The sequence below is a fragment of the Cydia splendana genome, chromosome 5 (genome assembly GCF_910591565.1).
Source record: "Cydia splendana chromosome 5, ilCydSple1.2, whole genome shotgun sequence".
NCBI lineage: Eukaryota > Metazoa > Arthropoda > Insecta > Lepidoptera > Tortricidae > Cydia > Cydia splendana.
The window spans coordinates 23792991-23813157 of NC_085964.1; the positions used below are offsets into that span (position 1 = coordinate 23792991).

Genomic DNA, 20167 nt, shown 5'->3' on the forward strand with positions numbered 1-20167 from the left:
ATGCATAAGAGTGTAATTCAAAAATAAATTAACAGGGGTTAAACAATAGAGAAAAACACATTAAGGTAACATATTAAGGTCTCAATTTTGAATTTGACAACCCTAGCGGTATTTCAATACATAAAGGATGTAAACGACCACAGTTTTCAACTAAAAATATGATCTTTTTCCAAGCAGTTTTAGGGTTGTGCTATGATCATTAATGTGTAGATGTTTGTGGGCCCCTTCAGGGCACGTGGGACCCTTTAGATACCCGAGTCTTTTGTGGATCTCGACAATTATAAACCGTTTTGGGGATTTTATTGAGTTTGGTTTCAATGCATAAGTTATGGAGTCGATATTAAGAATATGTTTATTTTAATGGCATTTGTCGTGGAAGGCTTTTATCTTATCTTTGAGTATGGATAATGTCTGTTTATTCGACCTACGAACAAGGATGGTAAAATAACATGTTTTAATATTATAGTGTAAATAACATTATTTGCGGTATTTGACACATTATGACTGACGTATATAGAGATGTAGCTAACGCAAATCGATTGTCACAGCAAGCGATTACGATTGGATGGCACGTAGACTGAGGTATCGAATTGTGACGTATAATGAATTTTTATTTGAGATTTAAATAAAGCTAGAATTATATGGTTTTCCCGCAAGCTACCGGTTGGTCGGTGTATTTAATACACCGACCGAGTAGGTCGCACCCATTGTCAAAATTGAAACTAACTGGGGATCTATTTTAAAGTTTATTTATGTTATTTCTGTGTCAAATTTGTTGTCTGTTAAGTGACGATAAATATATCCATATTTACAGTTAATTATCCACCTTTTCCTTATTTTTATTAAAAGAAAAATGAAAAATTCATATCGATTTACTTAGACGACTACCGATTCATAACGGTGGTGTCCGGCCAACCCTAAAATTAAAAAAAAAAAGACGTAGAACGTAAACGTTCGCAGTGCAGTTGTTTTCCTTTGTGATTTCGATGTGCAAAACATTTTACGTAGTATTGCTGTTGTGAGTGACAGACGTCAAATACCGCAAATAATGTTATTTACACTATACTTATGACGTATTGTATGAGTAGGTATACTTTATGTGTTTATTTATTTTATTCATATACGTCCTGAAACTTATGACTTAAATCTATTTTACTATATTAAACAAACAAACAATTGGCATTAAAAATTAGAATACCTAATTACCTTTCGATATCGACAGTTACTTACGCAACCAACCGTGTCTAATAATCGCCATTTTTGATAACCTTTAGATATCATGATTACCTCAAATGCAGTAGTATAATATACAGATAAAAACATGATTATATCAGACAAAAACATAATGTGGATATAATCGCAGATAAGATTGTTTTGTGGGGGTACCGCAGGGGTCGGTTCTCGGGCCTCAGTTGTTGACCAACATGGGAAAAGTGCTGAAGGTTTCGGCGATCACTGTTGGTGTTATAGCGGTGTTGGGGTGGATTGCAGGTATACAGACATTAATGTGAAGCCATATAAAGAAGAACCCGTTTGCTATTGACAGTTTTAATACAATTTTCCGCGTTATAAATATGTTTTTTTTTTCTGGTTTTCTAATATTTAGTCCACGGTTATTATTAATTTATTACACTCCTTAAGACGCGTTTTTGGCGTGGTCCCTTCAAAATCTTTCTAAGCGAGTCTTACTACATATACCGACACACCTTTCTATCTAGCATTCTTAAAAATTATTTTACAATCCGTCATAGAGAATACGTCCTTGTTTTTCTTCGCACGTTCAATACTGCTGTACATTGAATCGGCTTCCATGTAAAGGGGCCCATTAGAACAAAATTTTGACAGTTCCGAACAACTGACAGGCCGATACCGTCCGGCGGACTGTTAATCAGTGGGCCCCTTAAGAATGCCCGACTCAAGAAATTTCTGTTCAATGACTAGCAGATGATCAATTTCGTTAACATCCCAAAGTAATATAGCCGCAACATTTTGGTTACGATTTTGACCACCGCAGGTGTCGGTGTCGGTAAGTCAATATTGCTAGAAAATGTTATATCACTATTTCCGCAAGAATCTTCATCTTTATCTTGGCAACTTTTAATTTGTGGGGGCCTAGGGGGCCTAGGGGATACAAATATGTAGGTAAAAGCTAAGTTATTTTTTCTATTCTTATTGACTTTAAGTAAAATCCTTGCAAAATCGTCATTCATTTGTTTCACCTTTAACCATAAATTAGAACTTGACATTGACATTCAGGCTTTAAGACGAAATCGTATTCCCAAATTAAATACATTTAAGTTTCAGCCCTTGTTCCATCAATCAACTTTTTGTTTGAGCCCAGATTTCGCAAGTTTTCATTGTTACACTTAAGATTTCTCTTGAAAGTATTAACTAATTCAATTCAAACTTCTAATCAAGTTTCGATTGGTTTTCATTTTTTGGTAAAGTATAGTTATCGAATATTGAGTGTTCCTGACGTTCCTGTATATTTCTTAGATACAATCATTATTTAAATATCAAGGTTATTGGACTTGTTGCTATTTTAATACACGTGAAAATTTTATAAGTTAAGGGCCGATAGCACAGAATTTCGGATATTTACTTATTGCCTTGCTTAATTTATAAATTGTTAGCATAGTAAATATACTTTAATAAAACCTCGTTTCTATAAGATTTTTATGTACCGTTAGGTCAATGTTGTCTTTTATTTGTGAATTTCTAGGTATTTCGGAATTAAATGCTTAATAATCTTAACCTTCTTATACCTTTTTTTTGCAGTGGGCATCACCTGGGGTGTCTTGTCTTCCCAAGGTCCCGAGCCTCCAGAGCTGAAGCCCCTGGACTGGTGGGAGCACTGCGTGCTATATCAGATCTACCCGAGGTCTTTTAAAGACAGCGATGGAGATGGCATTGGTGATTTACAGGGTACTTACATTTTTTTTAATGTAGATTTTTTATAAATCTGAATCCAGAAAATGAATGAGAATATCGTTTTTTGAAGGTATCATCAGTGAACTAGAACATTTCCCCGGTGCTGGTATCGACGCAATCTGGATGTCGCCGATCTTTGAATCACCAATGATCGACTTTGGTTACGACATCAGCAACTTCTACGAAATCCATCATGAGTACGGGACCATGGAGGACTTTAGAGAGCTATTGCAGAAGGCACATAGTTTGGGTGAGTATCCAAGCCTAAGTGTTTGTCAACTTTAAGCCCCATTTGGACGGTTCAAGAACTTGCGTCATCATCATCATCATTATTATCATCATCATCATCATCATCACCATCATCATCATCATCATCATCCTCATCATATCAGCCAGAGGACGTCCACTGCTGGACATAGGTCTCCCCGAAAGAGTGCCACAATGACATCCAGAGGTCTTCCCCGACCTTTACCAGGTCGTCAGTCCACCTTGTGGGGATCAACCCACGCTGCGCCTTCCGCATGTATACATAACTTGCATGCAATATTCGATTCATTGCTAACTACAGAGTACAATGAATTCAGTCGATCGACCAAATACCGCAATGTAACGAATTGAATCGTCTTAATTGGGGCTGTATTGGAGAGAAATAAGACATAAAACCTGCAATTTCTACAAAATCAACCATGAATTTGGGACCATTGAAGACTAGAGTGCTGGTGGAGCCTTTGGGTAGGTAGTAGGAAATAAAGAACTTCGGCTTCGGATGGTTAATTAAATTTTATTACCTACCTAATTAAAAATAAACATTATCACAGAAAGTGACTTCTTTACAAAAAAATTACAACTTTAAATGAAATATATTCCCGCTTTTTTAATGACTGTTAAGTGTTAACGTCAAAATAAAAATTTAATATATGTAATTAATGGCCGGAAAAAATATTATCCAACAATACGTTAATTTGATATTAATGATTTTTGTGATAAAACTGCAATGTAGATAATTATTTGTTTGCGCATTCTGGGTTATCCTGAAGATAAGATAATTTCGTTGATATCTTACTTTTCGGGGGGATTTCAACAATGATTTGAAGATATGGTAAACGATTGCCTAATTAATCAGCACAAATTACAAGGATTGTTCTACATATTTTTTGATAAAGTACGATTAAAGATATTACAATTGATATATTAAATATATTAAACTGCGTCACTCATGTCGTGAATATGATTCCTCGTCATGTTTCGCTCCATATCGAGGAGCATTTTCACAGAACGCATGCGTTGGTGGTCAGACAAAGACTGCGGTTTCGATACATTTAATATAAAACATTACCTACATTAAATTAAATCATTAAACCACTTAAATACTACATTACTACAATAAATTACTTATAACATAAAAACCGGCCGAATGCGCGTCAGACTCGCGCACGGGCGAGGGTTCTATTTTTTCCTTTTTAGGTGCGGAACCCTAAAAACGGCAAAAAAATCACGTTTATTGTATGGGAGCTCCACTTAAATATTCATTATGTTCTGTTTTTAGTATTTGTTGTTATAGTGGCAACAGAAATACATCATCTGTGAGAATTTTAACTGTCTAGCCTGCCTATCGCGGTTCATGAGATACAGCCTGGTGACAGACAGACTGACGGACAGCGAAGTCTCAGTAATAGGGTCCCGTTTTACCCTTTGAGTACGGAACCCTAAATGAAATGAAATGAAATAAAAATATTTATTTCAGACACCGGGTATCCATATTTTTGTCTACAAGACTAATAGTAGATAACAAAGAAAAATAAAAATAAAACTATAAAAATAAACGTTAGTTAGTAGAACATATAATGTTCATTGGATCTAACATGCATTGACATCAAGTGAGTTATAAGAGGGCTATCGACCCTAAAAAATATTTAAAAATATAACGCCAGAGACGTGAAAAGTGTCAGTCTAAAATTTGATTCGCCCACCTAACCAATAAACATAGCCGTTTAAAAAGATAGTTCATGTAAAACAATGCCTACAATCATTAATAGACTATCGGATTCCTCAAATAGAACGATATTTACGGAGCACCGAGGTGCACCCGCTTAAATAAATGATCAGGCGCCATTGTATTTCCAAAACGTAGTAAAATCCTTAGCCATTACATGGCGCATACGCCATTTTGAAAGCAAAATATCAGTTCGTTCACTCAATCACCTATTGCATAACAAACTACAACTAATATTACAAGCGGAACTCCTTATTTAATAAGTGAAATTAGAAAAGGAGTTCCGCAAATAGTACGGCGCATACGCAATTTTGAAAGTAAAATATCGGTAATATTTTCGACTACGGCCTAATTCGAACTTTAATATACGTCAAATATTACGTCTAGATGCGATATGGACCGGATATGTCAGTGTCAATAGTGACGTTTTCGTTTTAAGAAACGTCACATTTGACACTGACATATCCGATCCATATCCTATCTAGACCAAATATTTGACGTGTTTCAAAGTTCGAATCAAGCCGAAGTCGAATCGAATAGTTTTTATTCCAATATCGTTTATTTACTTTTTACGATTAAATATTTAACTTGAAATTGAATTAAACTGATTTAAATGGTTATGCATATATTTAAGTATATAATGAATTTTATTGTTGTTATTTTATTTACTGGATAAAAACAAGGCGGTTTTTTAAATATGCGTTTTATCACTGGTGTATCATATTTTTTTCACAAACTAACTCGATAACTTACTTTTAGATGTAGGCCCAGACTCAGATCTACTTTTAGGTCTCAACTTCTAGAAGTGAGTGTTTTCCAGGTGATGGAAAATGGCCCAATGGTCATAAATAAGTATATCGGTTAAGTAACTTAGACATACAGATCTAACTATTTGAAAGCTATCGCATTACGTACAAAATCATTTGTTTTGTAGTAAAAAATATGTGAAATAAAATATGCATATAGGCAAAAGAATGTTAGGGGTGAATGTTAATGGACGGAAAGCGGATGGTAGACCCAAAAAACGATGGATGGATTGTCTGAAAGAGGATATGAGAAAGGAGTGAGTAGTGAGGTGACGAAAGATGGAGAATGGAAGAGAAAAACATGTTGTGCCGACTCCACATAACGTGGGATAAGGGCAGGAAAAAGAAGAAGAAAAACTGGCCCCTAATTTCCTTTTCATAATTTAGGTACAATAACAGAATTTAAAATTAATCCAATTTCAAAATATCCTAAAGTAGGTTAAAGTAACCCATTAATTATTTAACGGGGTTATAAATAGCCACCCTAAAATGAGGGGAGTAATGTTATACCTACATAATATATAAGCAGCTAATATACGTACTTAGCTATACATAGAATGTTGTGTAGAACTAATATTGACAGAATTATTAACTATAGAAAGTTTGGCGATTGGCCTTTCTTGTTTGAGTACATTAGTTCGGTTCATATTAACTTGTAAATGGATAAGTATGATAATAATATTTATAACTTGGGCAGTGTGTTTTAGCATTGCTGTATTTAAATTCGTTTTTATAAGTTGTAGACTTGGTTACTAAAGACATACAGACACAAACATGTATGTTATATTAACTCACATTTATAGACTGGTCTAACGCGAATTCAAATCTGTCAAATCTCTGTTTTGACATTTTGCTGGGACATCAGTCAGCCGCGACCACGACCAGTGAAACCTGTGTCGAAACGTCGGTAAATAAAGGTAATTGAATAAAATTCGCGTTAGACCAGTCTATATATATGAGTTAATATGTGTTCAAAACGCGAAAGTTTTAAATATTAAGCATGTTATACTTATAGTATTTTGTTTGCATTAATAGGCTAATTATAAGTAACTAACGATTTTTTTGTCTCATATTTTTACGAAACTATACAAGTTGGCACAAAGAAAAAAAGTATAACAAAGACATCTATTTCACGTTGCTTAAAAGTATTTTTATTTATGTATGTAGAAAAAAAAAACTGATAACAAACTTTCAGTACAGCTGTTATTAAGCTAACTGTAGCATTTAAATCTACTGATAAAAGACACTCCGTCTTTTCAATAGGGCTTATTTTTGTATTGTGTCCAAAGAGAAATAAGCCCTTTTGAAAAGACTCTCCTGAACTGTTATGTTTTTCGTTTTATTTCTGTATTTATCTGTGTTGTTATTCGTTAGCTATTTTAAGTGACCCCACTGAACGGGAACCCGCCGGCCGTAGCATATAATGATATGCTGAGTGACATTCATTAACGTCACTTGTTTTTATTTAATTTTTTGTGTTTGTATTTCCTTTTTTTTTTCCTTTTACTTTTTTTGTTTCTATAGCAACTAATTTTTCATTGTCTCCAGGCATCAAAGTCCTGCTAGACTTCGTACCGAACCACGCCAGCACCTACTCAGATTACTTCATCGAGTCGGAAGCTGGCAACCCTGAGTTCGCTGACTACTTTGTCTGGGCTGACGGATACCCTGATCCTGAAAATGACAGCAATATCCTGCCTCCTTCCAACTGGGTAAGTTTTGTCTAACCCTACAATGCATACAGTTCCATATATGGCACAACCGAAATATGTGCGAATTGTGTCAAGAATCAGGTAGGCAGCGACATCTGTTATACCTTGAAGGTTACTTTACAGTCAAGGCTACTATAATAGTTCGGCGTGTTGCCGCTAGGCAGCAGTAAATATCCAAGGTGTCGGACGATCGGTCAAATTTCGGGAGTTGGTGCAAAAATCAGTTTTGACAAGTTTCGAAGTGCGACAAAAAAATCATTTTAAAGTTAAACAATAAGAAAAAATATATATTGTGACTGTTAAACTGTATATTACTCGACGGTAAGTTTAATTTTATAGTTTTGCAATGTTTAGATAGCGTCGAACAATATTTTTCAAACGTTCCCGATATGGTACACCATGCATTGAGGTTCATATTGCTTACACAAACTAAGTAAGGAACGCTTGCACTTGTCAGAGTCTTTATGACGTTGGCATAAGTTTTAGTTTGGCGTAATCTGTAGGAACGGTTATTTATGGTTTTACGGCACACTCACGTTAAAATATGTATACATTTGAGAACTTCTGTCCAAGGCATAAGGCTCAAAATCGTTAACCTTTTTTTAGAGCTCACAACAGCTGATTAATTAATGTTTATGAATAGTTTTTAGATGATGCGAAAGTAAATCCTTACGGAATGCAGATAATGACCATTATTTATCATTTTTATCAATCCTTTGCAAGTAAAGATGATCGGGATCTGGATGATGGGATCTTCGAGTGCCGATAGTGAATTCATCTTTGAAATAATGCGGGCAACAATAAATCAGGCTTCTGAAGAATTTAGCGACTCAGAAAATAGTCGGTCGTCATGTCCTGAGTTAGTTGAGCTGACGCCAGTTACATATGACTTATTTTTAACTATATCACAACTCCATACATCGTTATCACCTGTCAGAATTTCGGAGTTGGTATCAAGTTTAATAATAGGTCACCAATGTGTTCCATGATCACCTGCACGTCCTACACTCTAATTCTGTAAAGTCTACCTACAATACCAGAAGTTTTGGTAATGCTGATGCTGATTATACATCACCAGTAGAGGTTCAAGCTGGCCTCATCAGGACTAAGTAAAAATACAAAAATCTCGTCAAAAACATCATGCAAGGTCGCTAAATCCACAAAAGTCACTTAAAAGCAATCCACAACCATAAAAACTGTTGATAACATTACAAAAAGAAATGGAACATGTAAAAACGAAAATGTGCCATATATTTTTAAATGTATATACTCTATACCTTAATGCATGGTGTTCCACATATGGAACACAGATAGAAAACCTTTTATTTTCCAAAATATGCGTTGTATATATTTTTTTTTATTTTTCCCTAAAAGTAAACACATATATTTATCACATATAATTTTATTTCCAAAAACAAAAAAGTCATGCATTGTAGGGCTAAGCCACCGGCTATACAAGGTGCTCACGAGGAATGCGAAAAATTTTTAACCACGCATTTCTGAGGTCAAAAGAAGGAAAAAAAATAATATGAGTATAGGTAAATTTCGCCAAAAAAAAAATTCTTTTTGTTTTGTTTTTTAAATTTTTTGAATATATTTGTACATAAAAAGTTAATGTTTCCATATTGCCACTCCAAAACAGATGCTATAAAGCCTTAAACTTAAACATATAGGCTACTGTTTGCTTAGCTTAGAGTTAAAGAAAACTAAATTGAAGTTTATTAAGAAGTATATTTTTATATGTTAGAAATGCATAAACCTATCCACTAGTTTAACCCCATGTTATGCAGCAACGAATCTTCGTATGTGCCTTTTTGTAAAGAGATAACTTATGGACCGGAAAATTACTTCCGAGTGTATCCTCAGACAATGTATTGTTTCCCAACATAAGAATAGTAGTTTATGTGACTGCTACATAATGAAAGGCATTAAAATACGAGTGTGGGTTTATGAAACGAATGAAATGAGTTTCATAATAGTATCACACGTGTGTTTTAATGCCTAATTATGTACAGTTACATACACTGCTTTATCTACACACATATTATAAACTTTCTATGATATTATTCACTAACCTCATATTACAGCCGACATTGGGGCACTTTCCTCTCTGGCGGATCTCGCGGATATGAGCTGGCGTCTCCGAAATATCTTTATCGCACATTTTACACGAAACTTTTGTTATAGTTACTTTAAAAACAACAAAACAAATTATTTTTTACTTACAAATTAATTAAAATATAAACTGTATGTCAAATGGCGGCAAAGGAAAACTTTTCACGCATGTCACGCATCCGTAGTTTTTTTTTAATTCAGAGACAAACTAGAGTCGGGGTCGATTACCATATCGTCCGATACCAACTTACATGCGGGATTTGTCAATATTGTATGCAATTGTCATTTGATTTCGAATAAATCGTCATCTCGACTGATATTAGAATAGGGGTCAAATCAAATTGCTTTTTTTTTCAGAGATGTTCGAAATTTGAATGCATTACCAAATCGATTTTGATATAGTAATGAAGCTATATTACCACATTTTCACAGATAAGAAATTTGCTGTAACAAAACAGTTTATCGTAATGTGGGCCATTATTTACGGATTTTGAAGGCGTCATAGAGAGTTTATGATATGAGTGTAGATAAAAATATTTTTGTTATCCTAGTAATAGCACTAGCTATAGCTGATCATGACAAAACACCCTCTATTATATGAATTTTAGAATTACGTAACTAAAAAAACGAGACTAAGGTGTTGACATTTATCCATAATCTATTCTAAAACTTTTATTAATTTAATGAGTTAAGGTTCCAAATTTTGAACAAAACAACTGTTCGTTGATTGTGTCACTGGATATAATAGATGTGTGTGAGTTGTAACTAGTGTCTGACCGAAGGTTCGCTTTCAGTAAAAAAAACTGCTATAATAATAAATAAATTATATTAGTCTTTCTTAGGCGTGGTCCGACACGCACTTGGCTGGTTTTTTTTAACACTTGCACGAATTATAGATATTTCATTGTAATATGTAATTGTAAAGAAAGTCCACCGACATTATTTTCTACTATATTAACCTCTATAAAAGATTCGGCTGAAACCGAAACTGAGTCCCAACCGAATGCTTGGTTTCGGTTTCAGCAAAAATCCTATTTCGATCGGACATTAGTTGTAACTCATCCTTACAAGACATTGTAATAACCCCCAGGTCAGTCAATTCGGTGGCTCAGCCTGGGAGTGGAGCAGCACCCGCCAGCAGTTCTACCTCCACCAGTTCGCGGTGGAACAGGCGGACTTCAACTTCCGACACCAGCCCGTGAAGGATGAGATGATCAACATCATGCGATTCTGGTTTGATGAAGGTGTTGATGGTTTCAGGTTGGTATACATCATGAAGTAACCTACAAAATTGAAAGTTGATCTACTTGGGAGTGGAGCAACATCATCCAGAAGTTATACCTGCAACAATTCCTGATCCAGTGTCTGTTCCATCAGGGATTTGTGTCAGCCCTTAAATTTCCTGAATAATTGACGGAATAGAACCAGAATGTGAACTTGCTTTTTTTCGCGACTTGAAATATTATCAGATTCCATTCCTAATCTAAAGATAATTCTAGCTGTTGGTCGGATAATTAACGAGGTTCTTCGACTTATATATGTATTTAAAATGATTTACTTTCCAGAGTGGACGCCCTTCCCTACATGATCGAGGCAGATCCAGCAGACCACGAGGGTAGATACCCCGATGATCCCCTCAGCGGGCTAATCCAGTTCGAGTCCCACCAGCTCGGGTACACCATCCCTCTCTACACCAAGGATCTGATAGAGCTGTACGATATCGTGTACGAGTGGAGAGAGTTCACGGATCAGTATGAGGCTGAGCATGGAGGTGATACTCGGTGAGTACATAATAATGATTATATAATTGTAAGGCAAAAAGTTCATTTCCTGAATAAAAGTTTATGTTCTTCTTCTACCTGGCGTTATCCCGGCCTTTGCCAGGGTCCGTTTTCCTACTTGCCTTTCTCCACTTTGCGCGATCCTGGGCGTCCTCTCGTGTGAGCCCGTTTAACAAAAGTTTATGTTATATTTACAAAATAAAATAAAAAGTTTAATACCTAATCAAGTAATCATATTTACCTCTTAATCATAATTTCTATCTGACCCAACTCAAAACCTCACATGATGGTTTTATGTAAACAGTTTAAATGGATATAAATGAACTAGCATGTTTAAGATTGACATTTTGTTCTAAAAAACTTTAAAGTTTCTTGCTTGTTACGTTTCTATAAAAAATCAAAGCTGATATTCCGTTCAACAGTTCTTATGTTGGTTCTAATCGAATCCTAGTAACTGCGCCAGTACCGCTACTATTAAGTATTAAAAATTAAACTTGATTTTTTTTAATGGCACTGAAAATTGGTATTGATCTATTTTATTGAAGGCAATTATTACATTATAACACTAAACCATGAATGGGAAAGGCCACGGATACGATAAGAGAGAAAATAATGTGTTTTTCTTTAGTACGAAAACTAGAATATACAATCAGAAAGCTTTCCTTTAATGCACGTCCCATGATAGTATTTTTTAAAAACAGTGAATTTCCATTTTGGAGTACCGTAAAACGGGGTGAGTAGGTTTCGCGGGGAGAGGTGGGTTATGAATGGGGAGAGAAGGTTTGAGAGGGGGGTGAGAAGGGATTTTAAGGCTACTGCTACAAAAATAATGTATTCCAATTTAAAATGGAGCTATAGTAATACGCATTATAAAAATATCTGGTTTTAGAGACTACCTTCACCAGCGATCACCACCATCGTTGGCCATGACATTCTGACAGTTGCTTTCGTCAATGACACCTTATCTTTCTACAACGGCTCGACCTTGGTGAAACTGTCACAAACCTTCTGTATCTAGCATAATATCGACACTCTGTACTGTGTTAGTTTTTAAGTGTATAAAGATTTGATTTTTTTTTTCTCCAGCGTCCTCTTCTCCGAAGGCTACGCGAACATCAGCATGACCATGCTGTACTACGGCAACGAGGCCGGCGAGACCGGAGCGCACTTCCCCTTCAACTTCGACTTCATCACGGACGTGTCCTCCGAGTCCAGTGCGAGGGACTTCGTGTACGTCATCTTGAAGTGGCTGTCATATATGCCGTTTGGAGCGGTGCCCAATTGGGTGGTAAGTAACTTAAACTTGGAACTAAATACAGTTTTCTGTTCGAATCTTGTATATATTTCTTCAGACGTTACACAATTTATTTATTCACAGTTGGTTGGTTTGAAAGCTGGTGGTAAATAATTACCCGGAGTATATAATAGACAATACACCCCGCATTGCCTACCATTGCTAAATATGGCCGCTTGAAAAAACAACTTTCGTTACGAGAAAAGCGATTGTTATTGTAAATAAAATAAATTCAGTTCTAAGGTAAATAATCCCTATTTTTTCAAACCAACGGTGTTTTCTCGATAGTCAATGTATACCTAAAGAAGAAGCAAAAATCTTCCTTTAAGACGAAAGTGGAGGACCCGCGCGAAATCGCCTTTTCATACAAACGTAGTCCTCATTTTCCTCTCTGGATACATTGAAAATATTTTGACGCATAACCACAGCTATGCCCCTATGCTTGATTCTTTTCGATTTTTTTATTAATATAAGAGTTAGGAGTATTTACACATTTCTATGAATTCTGCTTTTTGCTCCAAATTTTTACAATAATCAAAAAATCTAAAAAGTCGAATGTAGGGGCATAGCCATGGTTAATAAACATCAAATTATGTAAAAATATTTTCCATGATGTCAATATCCAGAGAGGGAAATGGGGCCTACGGTTGTATGGAGAAGCAACCGTCCCATTTCCTCTAAAGTAAACGTTTGTCGTCAACATTTTACAGACTGTTAAAACACATACTGAAAAATAATTATTTTTTAGTTTGGCAACCACGACAACAACCGCATGCCGACTCGCTTCAACGAGTCCATGGTCGACGGTCTGAATGCCCTCAACATGCTGCTACCAGGAGTAGCAGTCACGTATCAGGGGGAGGAGATCGGCATGAGGGACGGATACGTGTCCTGGGAGGACACGGTGGATGTGGAGGCGTGTAATAGGGGGGATGAGGACACTTATCATCTGTACTCGAGGTAATTGAACTGAATAGAACATGTTTAATTTAAAGGTGTCCTAATCTGTATTAACTGCAGCTAGTGATTTGGTTGGAAGGCTATCTTAGGATGATCAAGAAACAGGCGGCATGGTAATGCATTAAATCTATGGCAAGATAAAAAAAAACAACGTTGGGGGCAAAATCCTTTGAGGAAGGGACGAAGTAATCATTTGTAAAAAAATTCAAGCTAGTATTTGCAAGGGCTACAAATATGATTTTAGCTGTCTACTCGTATTGACGTACCATCGCCTACACTCCTAACTGTACATCGGTGGACCTTATGCTTTTGTAATAAAGTCCACCGATGTACAGTTAGGAGTGTTGCTGTTTGTATGTATGTGGGTATGTATGAGTCGCGTGTTCCACCGTATCGTCATACCTACCAAGGTAATTTTGATAAGTAGGATGCTAGTTCTGTTGATCTGTTATTATGACGCGGATGTCGGTTTTTAAGCGATTCTGAGAGAGGTTTTTTAAAACGTTTTGCTTGTGTAAATTTCAGGGACCCTGCTCGAACGCCATACCATTGGGATAACACCACCAGCGCTGGGTTCTCCACCAGTGAGGACACCTGGCTTCCAGTAGCTGATGACTTCATGGAGATTAACCTGGCCAAGCAGAAGGAGGATGCAAGAAGCCACTATAAGGTATAGTCCTTATAATACGGTGATTAAGGATGATTCACGCTAGATCGGGCCGTGCCCGGGCCGAGGCGTCCGACATGTCATTTTCTATGACGGCAGATCGGTGATTACGTGGTGCTTTCCATAGAAAACGAAGCGCTGGAAGCTCCGGCCCGGTCTAGCGTGAGTCATCCTTTATTAACCAAGCTCGGGAAAACGCCCGTCATTTTGAAAATATAACCATAATTTATGACCCATTTATGAGTCGAAAAAGTTCGTTCAAAGTCTGCAGACGTCGTTGGGGTATATTTAATTGTTGACATTGGTATAAGAAAGTCTCCGTTGTACGAAAGGGTTATAATAATAAATGAAGGGAGTTTTTCTGAGCCTTGGTATAACTATGTATAAGGTAAGATGGGGTAAGACGAACATAGTTTATTTTGCACGGGGCAAGCCAAACAAAACGCGAAACCGCCGGAAGCCGCGTATCTGACTGTGCCAGACAGTCTGCCAACAGGGAGAGATGGCGGGAGATCGTGCGAAGAGCTGTGTCCGCCTCTACTACCGATGCGGACGCCTCGACGTGACCACGACCGCTCTGTCAAGAGCGATACGACAGAGAAGAGAAGGCAAACGGTATGAGGATTCCATACAAGTGTTTGTCTTGCCCCGGTGATAGTCTTCCCCACCTTACCTTTGTAGAAAACAGCTGAGTTTTGGGACTAAATCTAGTTTATAGCTAAAGTAACTCGTCTATCTGTTACATCTTCGCGCTTAAATGGCTAAGCCGAATTAGATGAAATTTGGTATGCAGATAGTTTGAGGTCCACGAAAGGGTCTATGATAGTTTTCACTAACGATCATCATCATCCCACGCAGACGAAGTCGCGGGAAGAAGCTAATATTTTTATCTTCTTTATTTGCCATGCCCTAACGGACGTCGGCGACCACCTTTGCCATCTCTCTCTCTTAGCCATTCTTGCCAGCTTGCTTGATATTTTTATAATTAATCCTATTTCCAGAAAATCTCATTTCCAAAGTCCTCAAAAGTTCAATATCAAGCCGCAAATGTTTCTCATAAACTCAAAGCTTCTAATGAAAAACATATTAAGTACCCAAGTAATTGATGCTTAATCTTGATTGGGGGTTCATTTAAATAGGCGAAGTCCAAGTTCCATTTGTATAATAGGATCGCGAATGGTTGAAGGGCCTTACAACGAAGTTTAAGACGCCTAATCTAACGGATCCCAAAAAAGGTCGGAAAGGGTTCAATTTCTCACTAGTTACTTAAAAAGTAGGAAATTGAACAGAGCCTTTGAATTAGAAGGGAAGAGAACGGCTGTTGCAGGACAGAACAAGGTATAGTGCAATTTTATTTGTGATGATAAAATTGCACTAACTCCTCTAAAACATCAACCCAAACATTAATAACTCAAATATTGTTATTTATTACTGACTTATCACCTACCTATATACTTATTATGAACTTGTAGATTGCGTAAATAAAGGAAATCGAGTAATAATAGTAAACATTTTATGAAGCAGTAACAACTTTGCGCATAAAATTTGATGAAAATATCGTCACGGGGCACCTTTTATGGAACCGCCAATAATGCTTTAATTATATTTATACTGAAAAGAAGCGCTAAAAGATTCAGTTTCTTTAAATATTTAGTTATGTTACGGTGTGCAATTTTAGTGCGTCGCTCTTTTAAAACACTTTATTTCATCTGTTTAGTCATTCAGGTAGGTACTTAATGAATTAGAAGTTAGAATAATGACAAAAAAAATTACTAGTAGTCTACAAAAATTTAATAGTTATTTGTTTTACAGGGGGATAAAGTTTTTGGTTAACCCCTTGTGCTAATACTGATTCCTGAGTCGCGAGCAAGTGAACGATTCCAAAAATTTTAAGTGGAATCTTGAGCATTGCGAGGGTTTTAAGGCACGATAGTTAAACAAACTTTGCTACCGAGTGAAACACACATTTATTTCACCACACCAATGTGTAAAATCCAAGTGAACATTATTAAATACTTATCATTTGTCAATTATTACTTAAAACCAATTCCACCAGCCAGCAAACAACAACTAAAAATTTGCATTAAATTGCTTGGCCAACGTTGTGGCTAAAACGTAACTTTCTCGTCAGTTTTTGAAAATTAAAGAGTGCCTTTATATACCTCATGTCGTATACTAACTTACTAAGCTTTGATTTGGCCCACAGCCTTAATCAAAGTTTCGAATGTGATATTGATTTCGGGTTTGGGCCAAGTAAATACCTACAAGTATAACGTGAACATTAATTAAATGTGTGATGGGATTACACTTTCGTTAATGATTTGGCTTAGTTTATAATAGACATGTGAAAGCTTTTCTAAACAAGCCAATCTATTCAAATATTCTTATGATTATGAAATATAACTACTTTAAAGGATTATATCGCGTATAATTAATTTAAAATACATCCCGACGTTTCAAACACTTTACAGCGTTCATAGTCAACGAAAGACTGCAAAAAAAATATTACAATGATCAGAATGATCGGATCGGTGCAAAACTATTTATCCACAATCAAAGATAAATTCCACTATAATCATCATAATCCTGCAAAATATTCCTCTGTAAATGAAAAAAAAATTACTAATAGATTTTTAAAATGTTTTCGTCAGTTTCATAAAAACTGTGCTAACTAACTACATATAGTCCAACAAAAATTATCGAGGGCGCCACTTCCTACGTAACTGTCACATTTTTGACGTAAAATGCTTAAAAATGGCAACAATATAGTATGGAATTTTTTAGTTCCATTTTATTTAATTTCTACTATGTTATGTCGCACTATAACTATGGACTTTTTCTCAGGTGTACCAAAAACTGACAGCCCTACGCAAGCACACAACACTCTCTCACGGAGAATACGACATCAGGGCGTTCTCTGACAGTTCCTTCTACTTAGTCAGGAGCCTACGTACCTATGACACCCTGGTACTGCTCTTCAACGTGGCACAGACGGCGGATACAGTGGACCTGTCCAGGGTACCGCATTTGACGCTGCCGGCGACAGTATATGTGGCCAGTATTCAATCTACGAGAGATGCTGGGTAAGAACTTCAACTGTTTATGAATTCCTGGTACCTACTTTTGCTTTCGTAATTAATTCAATACACTTTAAGAAGGTTCTGTAAGTAAAATTGACAGGAGCTTGCGTGGCCAAAACATAAACTACATCAAGAGGCCTTATCATTAAAAAGCAATCTTTTTTACACAACCTTTGGGCTGTATAATTACAGGTCCATATTATTGCAGCCTGCCAAAACCTACCAAACCTAAACCTACCAAAATCTAATTAAACATCAGTGACCATATTTCAATTTCGTCCAAGAAACGCTTTTAAAAACTCCAGTGAAAGCAGCCTAAATTAAATTCAAGATAACTGAAAATGTAACTGCCGTAACCGAATTAAGCGGACATAATAGCCCGATTTTTAACAGAAGCGCTCTTATCTGAAATGTCCGAGATTAAGGGAACGCCTTTGATTTTGTTAACACAGGATAATAATTAAAGGAGCCGCCATCTTGGATGGGGCGGATAATTGGGTGAAGTAAAAATGGTTTTACCTTTGGACAAAACGTGATTAAGTTTGAGAGTACCACATTTGCAAAAGGTAGTTTACTAACTATAATCAGCTGCTCTTCATGTAACGTCAGAACGATTTGTCACTTAAACTTACTTGTGAGGTAAAAATGAATTAAAGAAAGGACGTAAAAAATCGATCCAACAATCTTCCAAATTCACCTTTGTATGAAAACCCCTCTCACCCCAAATACGAGGCACTACGGGGTGAGATGAGTTTTCCTCTTTATCGTCAAAGTTATGAAATGGAACTACCCAAAATAAAATAAAAACTAAAATACAAACGTCCGGAACACTTATTATATACACCATTCAGTTTTCATATGTAAAAATAAAATGTTATCGAGGTTTGAGTTTCAGTTTTGACCCTACTCACCCCATTTTACGGTACCAATAATATATATTAGGTCACTTTGGCAGTCATTGTTTATTTCATGCTGACTGTACAAGTGTACATCTGAAATCAATAGGATTTATATACGCTAAGCCCTTTATATTTGTTAATGCTTTGTCCATTTTAATGAATACCCGTGATACAATAGCCTATTTCGTCTTTTGTTCTGCTACCAATTCAGATCTTGCCCGTCATGATGGGTATTAAAAACATCGATCACAGTCATTGCGATATTATTGCTATAGAGAAGCCATACCAAACAATGAAATAGTCAACAAGGTACCACGCTAACAAAATTCATGGCGCTTACACGTTTAGGTCGCGAGACACACGCTCCGCTTCTGGAGCATTCCACGGGCTGTCCCGTACAAACGCATATCCTGTGATGCTACTTTTTTTGGGCATTTAAATCAGATTATTTTTCTGTGCATATTTTTGACGATTTGTCATAGAAAAGGGAACTCTTATACCTGCAAATCTTCAAAAAATTCGCGTTTGTACGGGACAAACGGTAGACAATTTCATAGCATGCTCCTTCTATGGTTTGTCGTCAAAACAACATCAACTCATGGCGCAAAATACTGGTTCTCTGTGCCGGTTCTATGTATACGTTAGTAATTAGTTCAATGAGTGACGCGTCTTATTTTTGATCATGGTCATTTCAGTTTATCAGTTTATCTTTATCGTGTCGGTAATGACTAGACTTAATGTCGTATCAAAACAAGATTAAAATATAATCAATTTTTTAAAACAGAATCAGCCCCTCCTCCCCCCCCAATAAATTGGGATGCAGATCGGTTAATCGAAATGTAATTTCAATTTCTTAGATATAAAAACAGAATATAGAAATAGAGGTTCTAAAAACCATGTAGAATAAATAAGATTGCCATAAATTTTAGTCTCATTTATTTTTAGGGTTCCGTACCCAAAGGGTAAAACGGGACCCTATTACTAAGACTCCGCTGTCCGTCCGTCCGTCCGTCTGTCACCAGGCTGTATCTCACGAACCGTGATAGCTAGACAGTTGAAATTTTCACAGATGATGTATTTCTGTTGCCGCTATAACAACAAATACTAAAAACAGAATAAAATAAAGATTTAAGTGGGGCTCCCATACAACAAACGTTATTTTTGACCGAAGTTAAGCAACGTCGGGCGGGGTCAGTACCTGGATGGGAGACCGTTTTTTTTTTGCCATTTTTTGCATTATGGTACGGAACCCTTTCGTGCGCGAGTCCGACTCGCACTTGCCCGGTTTTTTTTATTTTAAAAGATGCTAATGAATTTCTGTATTATTTGTTTCAGAGACATAATAGACAGCGAAGAACTGACTCTTCAGGGAGGAGAAGCATTGGTTTTACAAGCGGCTCCTATATAATTTAGTTTTAGAAGATACTTTCTCATTTGTTTGTAATAATTTGTATTTATTGATGAATAAAATTATTGAGATTTTGTTTTTATGTAAATAGTAACATAAATTTTAAATAATTATTAAGTTTTTTTTTAACCTTTGATCTAAATCCTACAAATGCATGGTATAAAATTTACTTAAATTTTTATTGCACAAAAGAAAATACAATCATACAACAGGCGGAGAACTTAATGCTATAAGGCTACCTTTGGCCAAAGCAGATAATTTTGTAATCTTTATTCTATCAATTAAACTAGGTACTCAAAGTATCGCTTTATAAAACATCTCTTACTCACTTTTTTGCAAAACGTGACGTGTAGGTAGATATCTTATTTACGGTGATAAACGATAAAAATGTGACTACCAAATTAAAGATATATTTTTCTCATACAAACAAAATTATCCGGATCTTAAACTCAAATCAAATCAAATTTACTCGAGTCAAATTTAATATTTACACATAACGATTTTATCACTGGGTTTTATAG

General features: G+C 36.1%; 2 protein-coding genes and 1 long non-coding RNA gene across 4 annotated transcripts in view; 1 reads left to right on the forward strand and 2 right to left on the reverse strand.

Annotated features, from left to right (window-relative positions):
* The window catches only part of LOC134791041 (uncharacterized), a 164912-nt gene that overhangs the window by 121790 nt on the left and 22955 nt on the right, over window positions 1–20167 (reverse strand). The window lies entirely within an intron of this gene.
* Window positions 1–20167, reverse strand: part of LOC134790980 (uncharacterized) — an 85113-nt gene that overhangs the window by 44525 nt on the left and 20421 nt on the right. The gene's annotated exons all lie outside the window — the stretch shown is intronic.
* Window positions 1378–19646, forward strand: LOC134790928 (maltase A1-like). Its single transcript, XM_063761941.1, has 11 exons — window positions 1378–1491; window positions 2779–2925; window positions 3002–3181; window positions 7279–7442; window positions 10648–10817; window positions 11123–11338; window positions 12425–12626; window positions 13381–13592; window positions 14118–14262; window positions 17104–17342; window positions 19574–19646. The coding sequence occupies exons 1-11, from the start codon at window positions 1425–1427 to the stop codon at window positions 19644–19646; spliced, it is 1815 nt and encodes a 604-aa protein (XP_063618011.1). The 5' UTR covers window positions 1378–1424.

Excerpts from the sequence above, each read along its gene's own strand:
- LOC134790928 (XM_063761941.1), top strand. The coding sequence starts at position 1,425 with ATGGGAAAAGTGCTGAAGGTTTCGGCGATCACTGTTGGTGTTATAGCG. Across the intron at positions 2,926-3,001 it reads TGGCATTGGTGATTTACAGG|GTATCATCAGTGAACTAGAA; the intron begins GTACTTACATTT and ends CGTTTTTTGAAG. Across the intron at positions 12,627-13,380 it reads GAGCGGTGCCCAATTGGGTG|TTTGGCAACCACGACAACAA; the intron begins GTAAGTAACTTA and ends ATTATTTTTTAG.